Source organism: Phaseolus vulgaris, chromosome 2 (genome assembly GCF_000499845.2).
Source record: "Phaseolus vulgaris cultivar G19833 chromosome 2, P. vulgaris v2.0, whole genome shotgun sequence".
NCBI classification, from domain to species: Eukaryota; Viridiplantae; Streptophyta; class Magnoliopsida; order Fabales; family Fabaceae; genus Phaseolus; species Phaseolus vulgaris.
This window is the reverse complement of record NC_023758.2, coordinates 29,006,547-29,031,746: the sequence shown is the minus strand read 5'-3', so window position 1 is coordinate 29,031,746 and position 25,200 is coordinate 29,006,547. Positions and strand designations below refer to the sequence as shown.

General features: G+C 30.3%; 1 protein-coding gene across 1 annotated transcript; it reads left to right on the top strand.

Annotated features, from left to right (window-relative positions):
- The first annotated feature begins 14,151 nt into the window (after positions 1 to 14,151).
- Positions 14,152 to 20,442, top strand: LOC137811277 (phosphoenolpyruvate carboxykinase (ATP) 1-like). Its single transcript, XM_068612959.1, has 13 exons — positions 14,152 to 14,346; positions 14,505 to 14,800; positions 15,263 to 15,435; positions 16,076 to 16,229; positions 16,363 to 16,447; positions 17,721 to 17,821; positions 18,080 to 18,378; positions 18,601 to 18,774; positions 18,867 to 18,932; positions 19,370 to 19,548; positions 19,647 to 19,816; positions 19,904 to 20,072; positions 20,159 to 20,442. The coding sequence occupies exons 2-13, from the start codon at positions 14,520 to 14,522 to the stop codon at positions 20,303 to 20,305; spliced, it is 1,998 nt and encodes a 665-aa protein (XP_068469060.1). The 5' UTR covers positions 14,152 to 14,346; positions 14,505 to 14,519; the 3' UTR covers positions 20,306 to 20,442.
- The last annotated feature ends 4,758 nt before the right edge of the window (positions 20,443 to 25,200 follow it).

Genomic DNA, 25,200 nt, shown 5'->3' with positions numbered 1-25,200 from the left:
TAATGAAAAGAATAAGACTAGCTTCCCTTACCTGGACTTGAGCAGATGCTCACTAAGAGCTCCAACCACCAAAATCTTAATCTTAAGGATAATCTAACCTGCACCACAAAGTTCTGATCACAAATCTAACTATATCACTATGACGAGACTAATTCTGAAGATAAAAATCTCACATGCAAACTTAAACTAAAAGGCACCCTAACCATATCAAAACTAACTCAAAAAATGAGCCAAAAATGAACTTACTCTATCTAAGATTCTGATCGGGCAATCTCGTAGAGTTCACTGCCAGGAGTCCAATGGCAGACTCCGATCGTCAAATCTATGAAAGATTTTGATCGGGCAGTCTTGTAGATCTCGCTGCCAGGAGTTCTATCAGAGATTTTGATCGGGCAGTCTTGTAGTCTTCGCTGCCAGGAGTCTAATGGCGTACTCTGATCGTCAAACAGATGAACACAGAATCTTAGAGAGAAGGGAGAGAAAGGAAAAGGGAAACTTTTAGAGAGATGGTGGTTATTTTAAAATGAAACCTGAATAACTGAATTTTCTATTTATATGTCATTTTCATTTTAATAATAAAATATTCAGGTATCATTTAAAATATATTCCTTCTACTCTAAGGTTATTTTCTAGATCCTTACATTATTAATTATTATTAATTATTATTATTAATTATTAATAATATTATTAATTATTAATATTATTATTAATTATTAATATTAATGATTATTATTATTATTAATTATTAATATTATTATTAATATTATGAAATATTATTAATATTATCAAATATTATTAATATTATCGAATATTATCAAATATTATAAATAGTGTTAATATTATTAATATTATAAATAATATTAATTTAATTATCATTTTTATTAATATTATTTATATTATTAATGCTATTATTATTAATTTTATTCATATTATTAATATTATTAATACTATTAATATTATTATTATTTATGAATATTAATTATGATTTTATAGATATTTATATTATAATAATATTTTTAATAATATGTATTTAATTATTATGATAATAGTTTGTAGGTAATGGAAATTCATAAGTAATAGTTGGTGTGTATAGAGATCCGTGAATAAAAGTTCGTTGGTAATAATTGGTAGTTAATGCTAAATTCATCTACGGATTTAGATTTGAAAATAATATCCATAGGTAATATTGAATTTATCTACATATTCAAATCCATGAGTTAAAATCTATAGATGATACTAATTTTTTTTTTCATAAATGAAAAAAATTCAATTAAAATATACCGTATGTTTAATTTTAATGTTAAATTTATCCTATTCAAATTGATTGAATGGATATAGATTTAATCTAATTTGAATTACATTAAAAATCCAAATTAAATGGATAAATTGGATTGAATATTAATTAAATTTTTAAAAAACTCAATTGCTCTTGTTGGATATGGTTAAAAGGTCGTGTCTCTTTGAGATTTTGGTAGAAATTTTTTAAAAGATCCATGTAATATTTATTTTTTTAAGCTTCTATTTGTTTTCAACCGAAATTAAACTGAAAGTTCAAATAACATTTTTTAAATCATAGAAAACGAGAAAAAAATTTGTATATAGGAAGAAAATTGAAAAAATTGAATGTTTAAACAGATAATAAAATATTTATGTTTTTATATTATAATATAATAAATAATTAAAATAAATAATAATATAATAAAATAATTTAAATTTTATCATTTTAAATTAATTTTTTTAATATTGAATAATTAATCTTGTAAGAAAAAAATTAAATTTATTATATTAATATGTAATAATTAAATATTTATAAATCTATTTTATGACTATAATAAACTGAATAATTAAAATAATATAAATTTAATATTTTGTTAAGATATGTTTTATATTAAAATAAATTAATAATTAAAATAATAAATATAATATAATTATTTTATTTTATTTTAAATATAATTTTTTATTTATCCAAATTCTATAATAATTTCAAAAATATATATTTTAAATTAAATAATTGTGAAAAATTATTTTATAAATAAAATTTTAAATATATTAATATAAAACCAAATTTATTTTATCACATCAATCAATTATAAAAAAAATCTCACTTTTCTTCCACCTTCCCTTAGTTAAAACAACAACCTTAACTTTTATTCATTTCTAAAATCGAAACGAAGCCTAAAACACGTACCAATGTTATGTTTTACAAGTCAATGTTCGAATTTATTTCTAACTTCTTTCAGAGTTTAACTCATTTATGCGTATTAAGAAAAAAACTATTTTTTCAAAATCTAATTGAATGTATGAAAGATTAAAAAATTGAATATTAACCCTTAATATTAAAAATCAACTTTTGAATTAAATAATTTCATATTCTATAAAAACAAACAGAAGGAAACAATTTTTAAATGGAATTAATCTTAGTCTAAGAACTGATATGATAATGTATCATGTTCATAAGACATTTTGAAATTATTTGTTTGAGTAAACATGACTAACTTTATACTTATAAAGGAAGTAAATGTTGTGAAAGGACAAAAGGAAAAAGAAGTAAGTCCTCCAATGAGGAACCTTCCTTCCCCATCTCCATGAATTGCTCCTGATATCATGTTGAGAGAATTTCATGACTACAAACTCATGAATGATCTTTTTTTGAATTGTTAGAAAAGTAATTCAATAGGCTACATACTTTATTTTCATCTTGTAGTATTACGTAAGTTCAAAGTCATTGTTTTCAATCTTCATTTTTTCCACTACTAATTTAATTAATACATGGAATATTTATTTATTTATTTACTACAATATATAGTTAATAAAGACAATTTATTTGTGTAACTTTTTTTACATAATATTTTTTTTGACATTCCTCTTTTATCACATCTAATCACTATAATAGGCATGAAATATCAAAATAAATATATAAACATATACAACTCTGTTCTACCGTCATGTTTCAAAATATATTTTTTAATAGGGATTTTAAATATTTACATAAAAATAAAATAAAATATTAAAAAAAATCATCTTCATTATTCAACAGGAACGTCAATTGACTGGGAATGCAATGGTAAATAGAAAAATATTTTATTAAATACTTCAGGCAGTGAAGGAAGTTGGAAAACACATCATAATGGAGGATGGAAATCGCAAGGTAGAGGAAGAAATTGATACCAAAATAATTGTAAGCAATCTACTTTCTGTCATAAATTGTATCATACAGTTGATGAATGTTACTCCAAACAAGGATTTCCTTCATGGTACAAAAGGAAAGATGAAAGAATAGAGAAGGTTGTCAACATCAGGGTCATGGAGCGGACCGGTAAAATGAAGAAGTTGATCAACCAATCCCTGTCAACGAAGGAAGCCATTTTACTCAAGAACAGGTACATCAGATTATGAAGATCATTCAAGAAGTAAAAAGTGATTTTGCACAACATAAGGTGAACAATTTTGTTGGTGAATCTTCTTATGATAATGCTACAAAAGGTAAAAAGAATGAACATTCTTGGATTTTGGATATAGGAGCAACAAATCATGTAACTTTTTCAAAAAATAATTTCATTAGTTTACCTATTCTTTTTATGAAAACTAAATCTGAGACAAGAGAAGCTCTATATAGATTCATTACCTTGATTATTAATCAGTTTAATGTTATTATTAAAACCATACGAGTGATAATGAAAGGGAATTCTTATGCACTAATCTCTATAATAGTCTAGGCATCATAGATCAAACAAGTTGCATTGAAACTTCTCAACAAAATTTAGTTGTTGAAAGGAAACATCAACATATTTTAAATGTGACATGTAGCTTACTTTTCCAGTCTAAACTTCCTACTGTTTCTTGGTCTTATGATGTGATTCATGCTACATATTTGATAAACAGGATCGTTTCAGAAATTATAAATAGAAATACCCTGTATCAGTTAATCTACAGGCAACAACCTGACTTACAAAATTTAAGAGTTTTTGGTTTCTTATGCTTTGCTTCTAGTTTATAAAGAGATAGGTCTAAACCTGATCCAAGAGCTAAGAAGTGTGTGTTTCTTGGTTATAAGGCTGGAATTAAAGGTTTTGTGATGCTAAACATACATATCAGAGAAATTTTTGTGTCTAGAAATGTGAAATTCTATGAGAATATTTTTCCTTATTTTAGTAATTACAAGCATACTATTGATACTGATAACAACCAGCAGTTTGATGTTTTTGACTATTCCTTTGAACCTGTTAATGATAATTCTTACACTGGAGAAGTTTATAATCAATGCATAACAGAACTTGGAAAATGTTAGACGATCGGTTAGGCATAGGAAAGCTCCTAGTTACTTACAGGATTATCACTATCAACTGTCTAACCATATTGATATTGAAAATCTTAAAGACACAAATAAAAAGGCTTATCCCACATTTGAATATCTTGATTACAAAAATCTAACCTCTAAACAGCATAATTATACCATGAATATATCATCTAATCAAGAGCCTCAAAGTTTCAATGAAGCCATCATAAAGCCATAATGGTGTGATGCCATGAGGAAAGAAATAGAAGTTTTGGAACATAACAAAACACATAGATAACTTAAATTCCCCATGTAAAGAAACCCATTGGATGTAAGTGGGTTTATAAAATAAACTACAATGCCAAAGGAAACATAGAACGCTATAAGGAAAGACTTGTTGCCAAGAGTTATACTCAGTTAGAGGGAGTAAATTATTTAGATACTTTTTCTCCTGTTGCTAAACTAACCACTGTAAGAATGCTCTTAGCTATTGCAGCCACACAAAACTGGCATTTAAAGCAATTGGATTTTAATATCACTTTTCTTTATGGAGAACTCAATGAGGAAGTTTATGCTACCACCACCAGGGATCAAAGTTAAAGCTGGACAGGTTTGCAAACTTACAAAATCCTTATACGGTCTCAAGCAAGCAAGTAGACAATGGTTTGTCAAACTTTCTTCCTTTCTTAAGAGCATTGGGTTTTTACAATCTGTTTTTGATCACTCACTATTTATAAAGAGAACTGAATATAATTTACTGCATTATTAGTATATATGGATGATATAATTCTTGCAAGCAACTTCATCTCTGAAATAACAAAAGTAACCCAGGTGCTGGATAAAACTTTCAAAGTGAAAGACATAGGGGATTTGAAATTTTTCCTCGACTTGGAAGTTGCTAGAACCAAGGACGGTATACATGTTTCACAACGCAAAGATGATCTTGATATTATATTTGATGTTGGTCTTCTTGCAGGAAAACCATGTTCCACACCAATGGTTAAAAATATGAAGAATGTGTTCAATGAAGGTAGACCTCTAGAAGATATCACTTCCTACCAAAGACTTTTTGGAAGACTAATATACCTTACCAATACAAGACCAGACATTAGCTATGTCGTACAGTAAGTCAGTTCAGGCATGCACCCACATTGGAACATCACACTGCTGCTCACTGTGTACTGAGATATATTAAGGGGCACCTGGACAAGGTTTGTTCTTTTCTAGCCACTCCAACTTACAACTGAAGGGCTTTTGTGATTTGGATCGGGTAACCTGCCCTCAAACTAGAAGATCTACAACTGGGTTTTGTGTGTTTCTTGATTCATCTTTAATCAGTTGGAAATCTAAGAAACAATTCACTATTTCACGATCATCTTCTGAGGCTAAATATCGCGCTCTTGCTACTCTTACTTGTGAGATTCAGTGGCTAACTTATCTGATCAGTAAGTTCAGAATAAAAGTTGAGACACCTGTAGTTATTTATTGTGACAACCAGTCTGCAAGGTACATTGCCTACAACACAAACTTTCATGAGAGAACTAAATACATAGAAATAGACTGCCACATTATTTGGGAAAAATTTATATCCAAACTTTTGCTGGTCCTTCCCATTTCTAGTAATCAACAAGTGGCAGATGTAATCCTTTGTTTCCCCTTTCTCATTTTTTTCTGAAAAGTGTATAGCACCGCACCACACCACTTAAAATTGTGATGATATAATCTTTGCCAACATTCAGTATCATCATGTATATCAGATCACAATAGTCTTAGACTAGCTTGAGCGAGAATCTTCTCGCTTGAGCAAGACTTGCAGATTAAGACTGCTTAAATCTGCCAAATTTCATATTTTCAACCCAAATCCATGAAACATATAAAATCCAAATTGACAATTCCGTCAAAGTTGGATAGTTACTCTATCAATCTATAATATATATATATATATATATATATATATATTAAACATTTCTATATCAAATTCATTGAAAATCAAAAAACAATACTCAAAATTTCTTAACTTTAACTATATCATAAAATACAATTCAACTCATTTATATCACAAACACTTTTAATTCTCAATCACAAAACTCTGAGCCAATAATGACTAATACTGAAGTTAGAAACCTCACATGCAATGTCTATATTGAAGCTAAGATTAATAGTTTCAAAACTAATTCAAAGACAAAAGGGAAAAAAAGGAACTTATTCTGTCTGAGATTTTAATAGTAGAGTTTGTTGTCAAGAATCCAATGACCGACTCCGATCATTCATCTGATGATGATCATGAGCGAGGAAGTCAGAATCTTAAAGAGAATGTAGAGAAAGGAAAGAGAAAATGTATAAAGAGACGATGATTATTTTAAAATGAAACTTAAATAACTGAATTTTCTATTTACATACTTTTTTTTCATTTTAATAATAAAGTATTTAGGTGTCATTTAAAATATACTACTTTTACTCTAAGGTTATTTTTTAAATCCTTACACTTTTTACTATTTTATCTTTATTATTTTAGTTTTTCTTTTTTTATTGTATCAAATTATTAATATTTTGACTAGAATATAACCAACGTGAGTTACTAGTAAACAATAGTAATTTTTTACTTCTTTTTAAAGAAATAAAAAAATAAAATAAAAAATGAAAATGCATATAAAAATAAAATTAAAAAAAGCATATAATTAATTTTGAAATATAAGATAAAAGGGTAATGATAAAAAACATGTCTTGCAGATAGGTGACTTCTAACAATAATAATTAAACAATATAGCAATTGGCAAAAGGCAGTCTTGTATTTCATACAAATTCAATTTATTTACTTTTATTACAGTTCAACCCTAAGTTATATCCGGTATGAAGATAATTGAAATTACATAGATATATTTATTAGGATAAAGACAAAAATAATAAAATAGTGATTTTGTACACATATTATATATATATATATATATATATATATATATTTGACTTCTTTATATTTTCATCTATTTTATTTTTCTTCTTATTATTGATAAAATAAACCAAAGAAAAGAAATATTCAATGCTGAGAGAAAGTATCAATAGCCTGATATAAAACTTAAATCTATGTTGTTCACATTATTTTTAATTAAAAAAAATATTTTAATATTCTATATAATAAAAACTTAATTAAATCTATATAAATTATGAAAACAAATTTACTTATAGTCAAACCCATTCAAACACCAGAAAAAATATAAGTTATCTATTAATAGTTAGGTAAATGTTAACATTAACATTTTATACAGTAAAAACTTGAAAAGAAAGAGGACTTATTTGGGATAAAATAAACTTTGATCATACTTATTTCATTAAAAAAGAAATAGATTTGACATAATTTTGCTTAGTTCATGACTAAAAATCAAGAATTTACATATTAATTTTATTTTATAATTATTAGTTGTTTCTATTTATATATATAATTTATTTTATATTTTTGTCTTTTTAATTAGAGTGTACAACTTTTATATATTCACACAATAAAAATAAAAAAGTAAATAAAAATTCTTCTTACATTCTCTACCTTTCTTTTTTTTTCTCTTTTATTCTAATTTATTTTATAATACATAATTTGATTATTTCTGTTCATAAAAAAAAAAAACAGACTTCACATAATTTTAACTTAGATAAGAGTTCACGTAATTCTAACTTTTGAAAGAGAGTGTGAAGGAAAAGTTAGAGACTTTAACCTTATCTTATTGAACAAGTTTTGATAATGAATAAATTATGAAAAAGTTTTGAAGTTTTGAATAAATATAACCTACCCTAAATGGAACAAATTGTTGTGATGTGTATGTAAGGTGTTGATGTCAGTGGTCAACGTCGTCATGGGAATGGTGAAATGCAAAACCAATGAAAGAAAGTGCAGAGCAGAGCAGAGCAGTTGAGAAGACAACCTCTACCACATATTCCCTCCCCCAGTTTCAAGCTGCTCCTAAAAGTGCCATCCCAAATTACCGAATCTCCACTTAACACTTTATTATCTTATCCCTCTCTTTTACCCTTTTTCATCTTATATAATAACTCATAACTCACTTTTCCTAATTTAATCAACTATTATTATAAATAGTTTTATCATTCCCAGCTATGATTTTGTGTACGGACTAATTAATTCAACATTTTAAATCAATCAAAATATTTAAATATTATCATATTAACCACTCATTGAGATCATAACTAAACATTGCATGTATTCTCATATTAAAAGTGTGATATTATTCTTATCACCAACAAGATTACTAATAGACTTTTGTGATGCATTTCACGTGATTTCCCAATTTTGATTACAAAATTAAAAAGAATTTCGTTGACATTTAAATAAAATTGTAAAACTATTTTTAATGAACTTTACGGTATTTTTAAGTAAAGATTATTAATTAATTTTCTTTTATTAGTGTATTTGACACACTCATTACTAAAATTATTCATTCAGAACAATGTTTACATTATCAAATGAGTGACTCAGAACAAAAAATAAATCTCAATCAGAAGAAATTATCAATACAGTTTTAAAAGTAGATATGTGAATTTTATAACGTGTGCAGTAAGTCTAGGTATTAGAAAGCTAATTTCAATACACGAGTCTTTTAAAAGTAAAATAAGTATTTATGTGTTCTAAGTTAATAGAAACTTGACATGTAAAAGATGGATTGTGAATTTTAATAGACACTTGTTGGTTTGAAAAATTGTATGAGACTTGATGAATTGTATTTATTAATTTAAAATTTAAATTATATAGAAATATTTACATAGCTAGCTTACCCTGTTCTTTGTTTGTGTTTGTTTCTTTATCTGTGATGATCGTGTTTTACACAGGAGCAGATGAGGTTACGGGTAATAAAATTCCTCAGTGAACAACATGAGACATGTGGTCTAGGTGCTTAAGCTCTGGTTGGACGCTTGAGTGTCCTAAAGTGGTAGAGGAATTATTTGAAACTTGTTGAATTTCACCTACAGGGTGGTGATCTCTCAATCGTTAACCATAACACTCAATCGATGAACACTCAAACAATAAGATGGTCGTTAAAGCGAGGAGGAACCCTAAAAGGGTGTTGCTCTTAAATTGTATTTTGCTCAAATAGACAATGAAGCTCGAGAGAACTGGAATATGTCTTCTCATATTGAGGAAGTTGTCCAAGCATTAGGATCTCAATCAAGTAACAATTTGTTGGAATGATAATTGTGTCGTGTATATTATATACCTTTATGCATGTTTCCTTCGAATGATATGATGCATACAATGTGAGATTGATTATCTATGTTCTAAATAGATATATGATTAATGTTGAGATATATGACATTTGTCATTTTCGAGTAGTATTTTGTGGACGTTAATTCCTAGTATTTAAGATTTAGCCAGGATGGATGATTTGCATGGCCCTTGACAGGTGGTATAGAGATACATAAGGTGGTATAAACCCTTGTGTGGGAATCACAAATTTACATAAGTGTTAAAAAATTAATGAGAACTTACATGAATAGATACTTTAATTATTATATAATGTATGTTTAGATGTGAATCATTATATTTTTTCACATAATAATATGAACATAATGATGATATAATATTATATTTAAATTTTATGTATTTATGTATATATATTGCGAATATTGTATTTAATACCTGAATAGATAGACATGATTCTTATTAATATGATACTTAGATTCTATTATGAGTTTTGTTTATATAACATGTTTTTGAGAACTTTAGGATTCAACAGATAATTATAATGTGCAACATATATAGTATGTTTGTAATTTTATGTATAATTTTAGAACTAGTTCCAACAAGTATATTAAATAATCGTTTCACGGTGTTAGTATTCTTCTTAACACGTTCGATTATTTGTAACATATTTTAAGATTTGTTGTGAATTAGATTCATATTAATTCATGGTTGGACTAAGTTAAAATGGTGTATATTTAATTTATTGTCAAAATTTAAGTTCAATCATACGTAAGTTCGAGTGGTAAAAAAAACTTGGTCTTGTGATCCATTTGTGGATTATATTTTCTGAAATAATAACAATAAAAATATTAATAAAGTTTTTTTATTTATTTAGAGACTAGACTCATCTAGAGCACATTTTATCTTTAATTTTAGTTATTTAGATTTAAAGTTATACAAAAATGTATGTAGGATTCATTTAACTAAACAAGAAAATAAAATAAAGACTAAACTTAAAAAAAAGTCAATCAAAGAGTGTAAATAATTGAGATTTAAGATAAATATAAAATTTTCAATACTAAAAAAAATTAAAGTCTAGACAAGAAAGAGATAATTTTTTTAGCATAAATAAAATTTTAAAATAATTAATAATGTAAATATATTTGGACAATTTACTCTTTGCCCGCATAATACACCTAATTTAGGCAATATTGTGATGTGTGATTCTATTGTTATGCACTCAACCATAATCAGTTATATGCCTCACTCTAAGAAAGAGATATGATTATCATTTTGCTTTGATTTTTTGCTAGACTGATAAACACACGTGTTTTGCCATTTATTACATTAACTTTAAAAAAAAAAACTATTTTTTTAAAGTTAAAATTTTAGTTATTTTATTCTATAATTTAAAAAATTAGATGGCTTAATAATAATAATATTTATATGATTAAAAATCTGTAATTAAGTTTAGAGATTTGTTTGTATTATAGCAATATTTTTTTAGTTTTATCAGTTTCAAAAATTAATATGATTACACTTTATACTCAAGAGTCAAATGTTTACCAATCTATCTAACTAATGTGAATAATTTTACAATTTTTCTTTTAGTATTTATATTCATTAGTAATAAGATAAATTTGATATTTTTATATTTCATCATCTTTTTAATGTCATTATTTATTTATTTAATCGTATTATTAATAAATACTCAATTATGTTTCCAACTTTTAAAAATGTGATATGTCTATATTTCATCCAAACTTCATTAAACTTTTAAATAAGAAAAAAACAAATTTAATAAAGTAAATAAATAATGAAGCAAAAATCTCGATTTCTTATTAATGAATCATTATTTAAATACAATTTACATATATCATTAAAAAAATAATTAAAAAACATATTACTAATCTTTATTAATTATATTACAATACAATTTTTTTCTTAACATCAATCTAATATGCTAAAATCTTTCATACCACCTTCGACTTAAATCCGTTAACTTTTCTTCCATAGACCTAAACAACTTTACTTTTGAATCACTTTCTCTTTTATTTTTTCGACATCACTCTTATCCAAACAAAAGATTAAAAAATGACTGAAAATAACATCTTCCATGGAATAACTTGAAATATATTTTTACTTTAACTCTATTGAGAATCTTAGCAAAACGCCGAAGACAGAATATATGGACAAAAAACGATGGTTGAATTCTGGAAAAGGTAGATTCTGTCAGCTTGCTGTGTTACCTCATTTTGGTAGAACAAAGGACGAGGGGCGAAGGTCACCGTTTCGGAAAAACAGGAATAAAATTACTTTTTTTCTAAATTTAATTTTAAAATAATTATAAACGAACAATCAGATCATTAGTATAAAACCAAATATAACAATTATTTAAAAACATCTTTATTGATATTTTAATATAATTCTGGAGAATTTGATACAAGACAAAACACTCCCTCTTTATCCATAGCCAATTTTCAATTCCCGAGCAAATTTTGGTTAGTTAATGTTTTTCTTTGGGTTAATTATCACTCTTTATATGGATGTTAGATTTTAGATTTATAATAAGTGGCATTGAAATTTCCTTGTTTTTGGAGATTATATTCTTAATTTTGTGACATTTTTAATCCTGTAAAATACAAACACTTACCGAATCCCTGTAATGAACTTGGTATAAAAATTAAGATTTAGTTTCGTATATTAGAATAAAAAAAACACGAGAAATGAAGAAACAACTTGAAAGTTTGACTTTGGCTAATTCAATCATGCAATAATGATCCATAACTAATTCCATGACTAATAACTAATTCCATAATTAATATTAAGAAATAAATTGGTATATATTTATATATTATGAAAAATTCTTATATTTAATATATAAATTTTAAATAATTCTAATATTATATTAATAACTAAATTTTAAGTTTAATTTAACCTTAGGAAATCAATATATAATATAACGTTCCAACTATTTATTTAAATTTTTTAATAATTAACTATAATAGTTCTCTGTCATACATAAACGAAATCAATATATAACATAACGTTCCAACTATTTATTTAAATTTTTTAATAATTAACTATAATAGTTCTCTGTCATACATTAAGTATCACATACACTTATAAATATTTATTGAATCAAATGAAAGACTTTAAATATTTATTAACAAAACTAAATTAATTAAGAATTTTATAAGTTCAGATAATCACATAAATGGCATTAGTGTTCGTACTTTAGAAGAACAACACTGATCAACACTAATGGTCATATAGTACAATCCTTATAGAAGTTCAAAAGTTCACAAAAAAATTAAAACACATATTATTTTATTTGAAAGTTATTATACAGTATAGAATTATTTAAAATTACTTGCAATATAGAATTTCAGACCCACGTTGATATTCTATCAAAACAAAAACATTAAATAGCATCAATGCTATATGGCCATAAATTTTTTTATGTTTTCAAGGTTACAAACATTGACCAGTTTTAGACTTATTTTTCACTTTTACTTCTTATAGCAAAAAAATATTATTTTTACCATAAGGCGAATTCTTTAATATACTATCACATTTATGATATTGGATCATACTAGTCTACTTTAAAAGTTTTCACACAAATTTTGATATTGACAGTAGTCTTTAAACCAAATAAAAACATTTGCATGAAATTGGAGGCAAGTAAGTTTATTAGAGAGTTAAAAAATAATAAATTAGAGTAAACTGTATTTACATTCTTGACATTTATCAAATTCCTCTTCATATTTTTCATTTTTTTATCCTTACATTAATTCTCTTAAATTATTTATATAATAATATTACACATTCATTATTTATTATATTAACTTTCATTAATTAAATATAGAGAGATGAGAGAAAAATTGACTCTAAGAGTAATTTCAAGAAAAATAATTCGTTATGTCATCATTTACTCTAATGGTTAAGATAAGTTATTTTTTAGAACTATTAAATTACAAATAAATTAATGGTAAGGATTAGGAGTTATAAAATTATTTATATATATTTTGTAAGAATGTGTGAATACTACATATATTTTGAGAATTGGGTATTATAAATATAAATAATTAAGCTATATGTAAATAGGTATTAAAAAGACGTACATGATTTTCGCATACGATCGATAGGAATCATGCATGCCCATCCTGGTTAACCTAGTCATGGTAGGTAGCAATTGCGGAAACGTAGCGCCACATCAGATTTAGATGAAGTTGTCCGCAAACTATCCCATATTTAAACACCTCATGCAACTGTCCATTTTTTATTTCATTTTCCAATACAACAATTATTGTGGTAATCGCATCTTAATACAGAACAAATGTAATATATTATACATAATAAAAAATTATAAAAAACATTATTCATTAAGTAACTAATTGATTATTTGTATTGACTGACACACTTAATTAGTTTTTTTTTAAGGAAATTAAAAATGATTTAAAAAAAAAAGGTGTTTAATGAGAGAAGAGGATGAGTGTTGGGTAGCGTGGATAAGAGGAGCAGAGGATAGCTATCACCCAATACCTCACTCCTATTCCCAACCCATAATTAGATTCAGAAATTTTCTCTTTTCCTCACTTGACCGGTGTGGCGTGGCGTGGCGTGGCTTGGGATAGGATCTAACCATGGTTATCCTCAACCACGGTTACTTACTCAAGTCTAGTCAAGATAGGGTGGCAATGAAGCCTATAAAACGCACAACTCAACCTTGTAAATTTCCATCCCATTATCAAGTACTTCTGCCTTAACCCTCACAACATAACGTTGCATTTCCTATGTTCTTTTTCTTCAACCATTTTCCCTTTTTTCTTGTCCTTTGTCTGTTCTAGCTTTCCTCGTTTACGCACCACCAACCTCCAAATCTCTGGTACAATTTTCTTTCTCTAATTCTTCCCTCCTTCACACCTTATTATTCAATGTTCCTTTACTTTCATCATCTTTCATCTTTCATCTACATGCATGTCTGTCTCAAACTTTACTGTGCATTATTTTTATCTTATTCCTTATTTTCATTCATTTTGTCAGAGAGAAACGACTGAGATGACATCCAACGGGAATGGCAGCGTTGCCAACGGTAACGGAATCGTTACCAACGGTAACGGAACCGCTACCAACGGACTGGCCAAGATTCAGACGCACAAGAAGCATAATGGGATTTGTCACGACGACAGCGTTCCCACCGTGAAGGCGCAGACTATTCACGAGCTTCACTATCTGCAGAAGAAGAGGTCTGCACCCACCACACCCGTTACGGGGTTTCAGACTCCGTTCGCCACCATTTCGGAGGAAGATCGTCATAAGCAGCAACTCCAGTCCATCAGGTATATATAATATTTTTCTTTTCCACATTTACAACGTTTATGGTCTCGGAAAATCGGAAAGACGAAACAAAAAAAAAGGACACTTAATAAAATTGTGCCTGTTTTTCTATTTTTCATATCCATCTGACACCTCGATTGTTACGTGTAATTCCTACTAAGTATTTTTAAATTAAAAAATTAAAAATTAGAGTATTACTTTAATAAATTATTTAAGTGAAACTCAAAAAATATTGTGGAACCCGGTGATCCACGTGTAAATTAACGCCTTGACTAAGAAAGTAAGGCGAATCAGACGGTGAGCAAGAGTTTGATGATATATTTGGTTGACTTTGTTGGAGTGGGACCCGATCTAAGTGCTGATGCAAGAACTTCATTTTTATTATTGTATGAGTATTATTAATAATATATTGGGAAATGAAAATGAAAATTGTGAATGATGTTTTGGATCTCTTGGTGAAACAGTGCATCCCTGGCGTCACTGACCAGAGAAACAGGACCGCAACTGGTGAAGGGAGACCCAGCTAGGAAATCAGAGACACAGGTTGCTCACGTGCACCATCATGTCGCTCCCACCATTGCTGTCAGCGACAGTGCTTTGAAATTTACTCATGTCCTCTACAATCTCTCCCCTGCTGGTACTTCATGTTCTGAACCTTCATAATGATGCTTTCTACGATTATGTGATTTTTCTCCTTTTGACATTATCATTACGGCCATATGTTAGTTACATCCAACTTAGTCGTGCTCCTCTTTTCAATTGTCAAGTTTAATTAATATCATTCATTATCGTCAATTTTGTACCTGCGGTGTACGAAAAAATAAGTTCAAATTAGAACAACACCTTCTGATCACGTATTTGAACTAGTCAAGCGTAGCGTTTTATGGCATATTCATTTTTTTTTCGTTATTTAGATATTTAAGTTTTAATAAAATTATATCAAAGTCGATTAGTGAAATTGTGAGGTCATATGTACCAGATAAAAAAATTGTGGTTAATCTGTATTCAATTAGTAATTATTCCCAATACTGCCGGCAACTTTTATTTAATTTAATTTAATCAATTAAAAAGTCCAATGTTTTTGTGGCCGACACAATATCGAAGAATTTCCTAATCAAAGGAACGTTGAGCCCACTCTTCATGTAATAGACGTGACAAAATCCCATGAATATCTTGTTTAATAGAAATTTACCTGACTAAAGTTTCCATGATAATTAATTCTTGGAAGCTATATATAGTATTTAGTTTATTCAACGCGGTTTGGTTATTTGGTGCAGAACTTTACGAGCAAGCGATCAAGTATGAGAAAGGATCATTCATCACTGCCACGGGGGCATTGGCAACACTTTCAGGGGCCAAAACAGGTCGCTCTCCTAGGGACAAGCGCGTCGTCAAGGACGATCTTACCGAAAATGAGCTTTGGTGGGGAAAGTGAGTGCTAAGTTTAAACAGCTAGCAATTATGCAGAATATTATTTGCGGCTTGTAAATCTCTGTCACGTTATATTTTTGTTATGTTTTCCTTGTCTTTATGACACGGTATTGCCAAATTTTGTATTTCACAGTGGTTCCCCTAACATCGAGATGGACGAGCACACTTTCATGGTGAACAGAGAGAGAGCCGTTGATTACTTGAACTCCTTGGATAAGGTAATTTGATCCTTTCTTTGATTACTGTAGACACATCGCAGATTGTGATGGGATGATATACACACACTCAGTGATTAAATTTTTTATTCGAAAAATTCGGTGATGATTTTTAATTAATATTTTAAAAGAACGGTCCATGACGATTAAAGAAAGGATGGTGTATCTCGTCTTAGCTTTTAAGGTGACGTGGGGATGGTGCTTAGGTTGTCGTTTTGTCCAAGTGGGCGAAAAGTTTGCATGACTCTTTAGGTAACACGACACTGTGGTCATGTGTTTGTGTCATTTACTTGAAGTTGGATTATTGAATCGTGTTTCCTACTTGCTTAATTTAGTGGTGATTTCTTATCCGTAATTGTTCTATGGAGTCAGAAAATCATTACCAGCCCCAGGCTTCATGAACGAATAAGCATATATGCTTTGTCTTTCACAATACAGAGCACCGAAGCCTGTGATGTTAGTGGCATTTCCCTTTATGTCAATGAAGAATTGATTACTTCCGTTAGAAAAGCATCCAGCTATTCATTCATACCTGTCATATATATCTCCCCCACGAATTTGTACAATTTGGTTGATTCTGGTGTTGGGTTGGGTGGTTTTGGTTGGGACGAAAATAGATTAGATAGCAGTGTTCAAAAGCTTTACCAATTTTTCAGTACAGGTATTATCTAAACTTTCAAAAACACTTTATTTTTTACGATAAATTTTTTTTGAAGACTAAATATTTGTTGTGATTTACTTAGCTCAACTTAAAAATTGAATCCCACACGCTACTAATTGAGGTTGGGTTTGTTCGAAATAAACAAAACTTGATTGTCATCCAATTCATGTTTTACACATCAGTTCGGGTCATAAACAATGACTACACCTATGATTATTGACGAAATTATGCATTCCTTGAAATTTTCTTTGTTCTAGACTTATGTCTTAAAATTGTGTTCCCCGAATTCATTTGATTAATGCTTCCTCCATTCCCTATAGACAAAGGTAAAAAGCGACAAATCATTGCAGATTTCTTCACAGTGAATCACTCCAGTATAAGCCTTCTGGGCTATGTTAATTCTTTGCTTGAACAAAAAAAACACTTTTACAAATATCACGTCTGATCTTATCTGGATTGAGATTCCAACTAACGGGATTCTAATTAATAAGAATGTATTATTTGCATGTCTAAGTCAATGACCAATTTGTTGCTTAAAGAACAAATATAGCTTATGATGAATGGCAATTCCTAGTGGCAGTATTCTAAATAACAACTAACATTGGTGATGTACAGGTCTTCGTCAATGACCAATTCTTGAATTGGGACTCGGAGAACAGAATCAAAGTTCGGATTGTCTCTGCCAGGGCTTACCATTCGTTGTTCATGCACAACATGTAAGTGAAAATTAATTTAGCATTGCCAACAGTACTTGTAGCAATTGTTTCTCTCTTCTTCCTCCCATCCATCCATCCAGAGAAAAGGTATAAGCCCGCCAGATAAGTGCCCTATCGTTGAAAGCCTTAATTTATACATAATATATATACTGTACATAATATATATATACATCCCTGCTGAATGGAGGAAGAGGTTCCCCCCAAGTAGTGCTTGTGAGTTTAGTATAGTGTACAATTGGATAACTGGGTGGGTGACAGGTGTATCCGTCCCACTCCTGAAGAGCTGGAGAATTTTGGTACTCCGGACTTCACTATTTACAATGCTGGACAGTTCCCGTGTAACCGTTATACTCACTACATGACATCCTCCACTAGCATAGATCTAAATCTTTCTAGGAGGGAAATGGTCATCCTCGGCACACAATACGCCGGGGAAATGAAGAAGGGTCTTTTCAGTGTCATGCATTATCTCATGCCTATGCGTCAAATCCTCTCCCTTCACTCTGGATGCAATATGGGCAAAGATGGGGATGTTGCTCTCTTCTTTGGACTCTCAGGTATAGTATCACCCCATCAAAGGTTGCATCGGTATAATGTGGCTCCACACACCGTACCCTACCTTCCCTTACTCAGCCTTGCTCAATAATACACCACTGCTTCTGTTTCTGTTGTCAGCTATATATGCATGGATCTCTGTTTGTTTTACCTTCTTCTGTCTCTTCCTTTTCTACAATCCTAATGGATCCCTTTCTTCTCTTTTTTATCATTGTTTGGTTTAGGTACCGGAAAGACCACTCTTTCTACCGACCATAATAGGTATTTAATTGGTGATGATGAGCACTGTTGGGGTGAGAAAGGTGTCTCCAACATTGAAGGTGGTTGCTATGCCAAATGCATTGATCTCTCCCGGGAGAAAGAACCTGATATTTGGAATGCAATCAGGTTTGGCACAGGTATGAATCTCGCACTAACTTTAACTTGTTTAATCACTTCTACATGAGTAATGCATTGACTTTCTTTTATTTTTCTTTCAATTGATTGGCAGTGTTGGAAAACGTGGTGTTTGATGAGCATGAACGCGAAGTTGATTACTCTGATAATTCGGTTACAGGTAAGATATTCTCTTTTTTGGAGGTTGACTCTCCAATTTTGATTGTGTAAGGACATGGACAGTTTCAATTAAATTATTTGCTGGATAGCGACAGCAATAGGACATAGCTGTGACTTGGTGTTGCCAATGAAATAGCTGACCTCATACTTGCAAAATGTAATTGAGAAGCAACATCTATTCCTATTATATATAATACCAGGTCACTTCTTCAAATTAACCTCCTGAAACACGGAAGAGATTAGGGAGAAATTGAATAATGAAGTGACATGCATGTGACAGATAAACAATTGAACATGAACGTTATTGGCTTTAATCAAGCAAGAGGACAAAACTTGGATGGGGATTTTTGTGTGCCGCGTGTAGATTTATCTTATAATCATCCATTACAACACATCCCTGATGATAATTAATATCATCACTTTACAATTTTATTGCAGAAAATACTCGTGCAGCTTATCCCATAGAATACATTCCAAATGCAAAGTTACCTTGTGTTGGTCCTCACCCAAAGAATGTCATACTTTTGGCATGTGATGCATTTGGTGTACTACCACCTGTGAGCAAGTTAAACCTGGCCCAGACCATGTACCATTTCATCAGCGGATATACTGCTTTGGTAATGTTTCAATAACTAGCTATTCCTACCTTACTATTTATTTATGTTATTTTGTTTCTTCTGTAATTCTAACCATCTTTTACTGGTAACAACTGCAGGTAGCTGGCACAGAGGACGGTATAAGGGAGCCACAGGCAACTTTTTCGGCTTGTTTTGGTGCAGCATTTATTATGTTACACCCTACAAAGTATGCAGCAATGCTTGCTGAAAAGATGCAGAAACATGGTGCTACTGGGTGGCTTGTTAACACTGGTTGGTCTGCTGGCAGGTGAGTAATTTTGTCATTGAAATTGAATTTCTATCTGATCGTACAAAATCTAGAACTCACCAAGTTCTCGCATATGTCAAACTGCAGCTATGGTCATGGGAGTCGTATAAAGCTACAATACACAAGGAAAATCATTGATGCTATTCACTCCGGAAGTCTACTGAATACAGAGTACAAGAAGACTGAAATTTTTGGGCTTGAGATCCCCACCGAAGTGGACGGTGTCCCTTCAGAAATTCTGGACCCAGTGAACACAGTTAGTGATCCCAGAGCTATCTACCTTTTTATTCTATCCTTTGACATGGTTTTTTCTAATATTGGAGTTTTTTTTATCGATTGCAGTGGTCAAACAAAAAGGCCTACAAGGAGACACTACTGAAGTTGGCTGGATTGTTCAAGAAAAATTTTGAAACCTTCACCAACCACAAGATTGGCAAGGGCAACAACAACCTGACAGAAGAGATTCTCGCAGCTGGTCCAAACTTTTGAGACAATGTTGTGCAAAACGTGTAGTGTGGATGGGATTGTTAGGATGGTAGAAAAAAATGTCCCTTAGAATAATATTGTAGTTTTGGTTGGTTCAGATTAACATTTCAAGTTTTTATAAAGAATTCAGTTTACATCAAGTCTTTGTTTGCAATCTTCTTCATTTTGCCACCTCCTTAAGCTTTTAACATTTTGTGTTGTAAACTACACAAAGTGTTTGCTTCTGCATCACACCACCATACGTCGCCACTAGAATTATAATGCCTACCGGGCCTCGTCAACTTCGATCGATTCTGATGTCAGTTATCTATGGCTCAACTTCCGAATCTTAGAAACAAAATGTTTATTCTATTCTGTTACACCTTCTCAATAAACAAACATAAAGAATCTATGGCGTCTTCTTTGATGTAGCATACAAGATCATTATTTAACGGGTTCGATAAGGTTGACACAGGTAAAAAAACACACAATCCAATAAATTAATATTTTAATTAAGTTTAATATATTTTTTAATTTAAAATATTATTATATTATTATAATAAGTGGTCAAATAGATATGGTTTGTTTTATATGATTTACATTTTTCGGTATCAAATAATCTTTTCCTTATTTAAGTGACGCAGCCCGAGCTCTATTTACACCACTCGGTTGAATTGATTATGCGAGATATCTTAGTTGGAATGAGTTCTTTTTTTTTTTCTCTCATTTTGAAATTAAATTTTCCATTTAAAAAAAAAAAGTTATGAAATAGAAATTTAGCCTATATTTAATTAGTTTATAAGTTAATTTAAACTCTATAAAAGTGTTTAGTAAAATATCCAAAAAAATGTTTATTTTTTTTATGAACTTTTAAAGCTAGTTGTACTTAAGCGTTTCTTACTTATTTAATTTTTTTTTATTTCAATATACTTTCTTATTATTCTTGATTTATTTTTACTTTTTGTTATTTATTTTTAATTATTGATATTGAATATTTATTTAATTATTATACTTTGTTTAGTATTTATTGGTTTTTTATATAATTTAAATTTGAAAAGAATTTAACATTATAAATTGGAGTGACTAATATTTCATTACATGACATTATGTAAAAGTTATCCTAACTTAACTAACCTATAAAGTTTCTTCGTTATTGAACTTGGTTTTTCTGGTACACTTGTATTTCAAGTCATTTTGTATAGTTGTAAGAAAATTATGTTCATTCTCGACCCATAGAACATAAATCAAAAAGAGCAAAGACAACTTCCCTCCTACTCCAAACGAAAAACATTGTCTTTCCCCAAAATTGACCTATTTTTTTTAACCTTTTGTGGCACTCACTCCCCTATTACACAACCTCTATACGTACAACTTGAGCTTGCATGTCATGTTTCTATTTATTTTGCATATTCATGCAATACACTTAGAAGGTTCAATACTTTACTTATAAGTTAAAAGCTTCACCTACTTAGACCTATCACATAATTTGCTCTTTCCAATGTGATAAATAAATTTTCAATTGTTAACTTATAATATATATTTCTTATATTATATAGAGTTGATTACTTTTCACCTTTCAAATCTAAAAATATTAGTAACATTTTCACAAACTTCCAAGAAAAAAATTAGTCCAACCATTCAATTTTTTTAATACTTTTGACAATCATAATCAATTATTGTTGGTTATTAATTCTGATTTTATTATTATTAATTCTGATTTTCCTAATCTTAAACTATTTTACCGTTATTATTGCATTAATGGTCAGTTTACAAGAGGGTCGTTATTATATATATTATTGAAGTAAATCAAAATGTATGAAATCAGTTCAGCAGTTTTGCAATTTCGTGCAATTACCTTCAATCAGTTTCTACAACCTTTTGTCTTCTCTTATTTCCTTCAATTAGTTCCTACAACTGGTATCAGAGCCCATATGTTATAATGAATTCTACCCAATTACCAGTCCCTATCCTTGATGGAAAAATTACAATTGGTGATGTGTGCAGATGAGAGTTTTGTTTGATTATCATGAGTTATGAGATGTCGTTGAAAGTGGAGTGTCTGCATTAGCTGTTAATGCAACGAGTAGCGCATCGTGATCAGAAGAAGAAGGACAATAAGGCTTTGTATCTCATCCATCAAAGGATGAATGACGAGACTTTTGGGCAGATAGAAGGAGCAACAATTGTCAGTGAGGCTTGGACAATTTTGTCAACCAATTATAAAGGTGATGACAAGATCAAGATGGTGCGTCTTCAAACCCTAAGACGCCAATATGAACTGCTGCAGATGAAAACCACAGAGATTGTTGATGTCTATACAAATAAAGTTTTTGCCTTAACAAATCAGATGAAGACCAAAGGTGAAACACATTCGGAGCAGGCAAAGGTGGAGAAGATTTTGAGATCTTTAACTCCCAGATTTGAACATGTTGTTGCCGCAATTGAAGAGGCCAATGACATTTCAAAAATGACAGTAAGGCTAAGACGCCAATATGAACTGCTGCAGATGAAAACCACAGAGATTGTTGATGTCTATACAAATAAAGTTTTTGCCTTAACAAATCAGATGAAGACCAAAGGTGAAACACATTCGGAGCAGGCAAAGGTGGAGAAGATTTTGAGATCTTTAACTCCCAGATTTGAACATGTTGTTGCCGCAATTGAAGAGGCCAATGACATTTCAAAAATGACAGTAAGGTTATTGTCTAGTTCCCTACGAGCGCATGAGCAGCGGATGAATGACAATAAGATTGAAAAACCAATTGAACAGGCTTTACAAGCACAAGCCTCAATTGGTAGCTCCTATCATAAACATGGTACTTATTAGAGTAAAAGTCGTGGTGGCCCGAATCATGGAGGCGCTGAGCAAAACAACATTGGTTTCAATCACAATCCAAGTTCAAATAACTCTTGGCGCAGAGGACGGTGAGGCATGTATAATAAATCAAATGTGGAGTATTATAACTGCCATAAACGCGACCATTATGCAAATGAGTGCAAATTAAAATGTGATAATCATGCTGCCAATTGTGCTCTAGAAGACAGTAATCACGTACAAGATGAAGAGAATCATGCAGTACTAATGGCAGCCACATCAAATGAAACTCCAAACAATCAGACTTGGTATTTGGATACAGGTTGCACGAATCATATGTGTGGTTAGAAACAGTTGTTTGCAGATTTGGATGACTCATTTCGCACAAAAGTGAAATTCGGTGATGACACGTTCATTCCGGTGACTGGAAAAGGGCAAATTCTTATCACATTGAAGAATGGTGATCACAGGTACATTTATGATGTTTTCTATGTACCTGATATGAAAAGTAATATGTTGAGTACGTGACAGTTGGCCGAAAAAGGTTATGTGATGCACATAGTTGAAAATAAATTCTCAATTTTTGATAAAAAAAGGTAATTTGATTCTTAAAACTTTTTCATCAAAAAACCGCATGTTTTTAGTATATATTCATATGGGTGATTTCAAGTATTTGAATGCAATAGTGAATAATGAATCGTGGTTATGACATTTACGCTTTGGGCACTTAAATTTTCATAGTTTGAAAAATCTCTCCAAACGAAATTTAATTAATGGTTTACCCCATATTCATCACCTTGATCAATTGTGTGAGGCTTGCATTTTTTGAAAGAATCGCAAGATACCATTTGTTAAGGAGCCTTGGCGTGCGAAATTTCCTTTGGAGCTTGTTCATACAAATGTTTGTGGCCCGATGAACATATAATCAATTGGAGGTAATAAATATTTTTAACCTTTATTGATGATTTTTCAAGCAAACAAATTAAGATGGTGCGTAGTGATGGAGGAGGTGAGTACAAGTTTAATGAATTCAAGAGGCACGGTGAAGAACTTGGGTTGCAACATAGCATAACATGTCCCTACACACCTCAACACAACGAAGTTGTCGAGAGAAAGAATAAAGCAATCATGAACATGGCAAGGAGCATGCTTAAAGCGAAAGGTATGCCAAATTATTTTTGGGCTGAGGCCATAACATGTGCGGTATATTTGATAAACAGATCACCCACTCGGAGTGTTCGTAACACAACTCCGATTGAGGCATGTAGCAGATTCAAACCCAATGTGCAGCACTTGAAGGTATTTGGGTCAATTACTTATGCTCATGTCCCCCAGGCAACAAGATCGAAGTTGGATGATAAGGCAGAGAATACCATTTTTATTGGATATAAGCATGGGGATACAAACTGTACAAACCAATGACAAAGAAGGTGATTTTCAGTCGTGATGTTACATTTGCTGAAGATGAAGAATAACAATGGAATGCAGCAGCTGAAATGGATTCATAAAAATGATATATTTACGTTTTGAACGATGATGTGGAAGATAGAGTCACTCTTGAAGCACCTGCAGTTCAACCTGAAGTTGTAATTCAACCTGAAGTTGTAATTCAACCTGAAGTTGCAACTCCAATTGCAACTATGATGGAGCAACCAAGAAGGCAGTAGTGACAACATGTACACCTTCAAGATTGCAAAGTAAATCTTGATGATAAAGTTGATGACAATGGAGATTTAGTTCACTTTGCTTTTCTTGCAGATTTATAACCCGTGAGACTTGCAGGTGCCATTCAACACCCCAAATGGCAAAAGGCTATGAATGAAGAATTGATGGCGATTGAGAAAAACAATATCATGACTCAAATTTGTTTTAATATAGATATTCCAATTAAGATTTATGTTGACAATGTCTTTGCAATTAATCAAAGAAGTAAACACATTGATATTCCATATCACTTCTTGCGAGACCAAGTTGAGAAGAACATGATCAAATTGGAATACTGCAGATCAGAAAATCAGATTGTAAATATTTTCACTAAGCCATTGAAGATCAATGCTTTCATCAAGTTAAGAGATATGTTGGGCAGGAAGGTTGTTCCAAATCA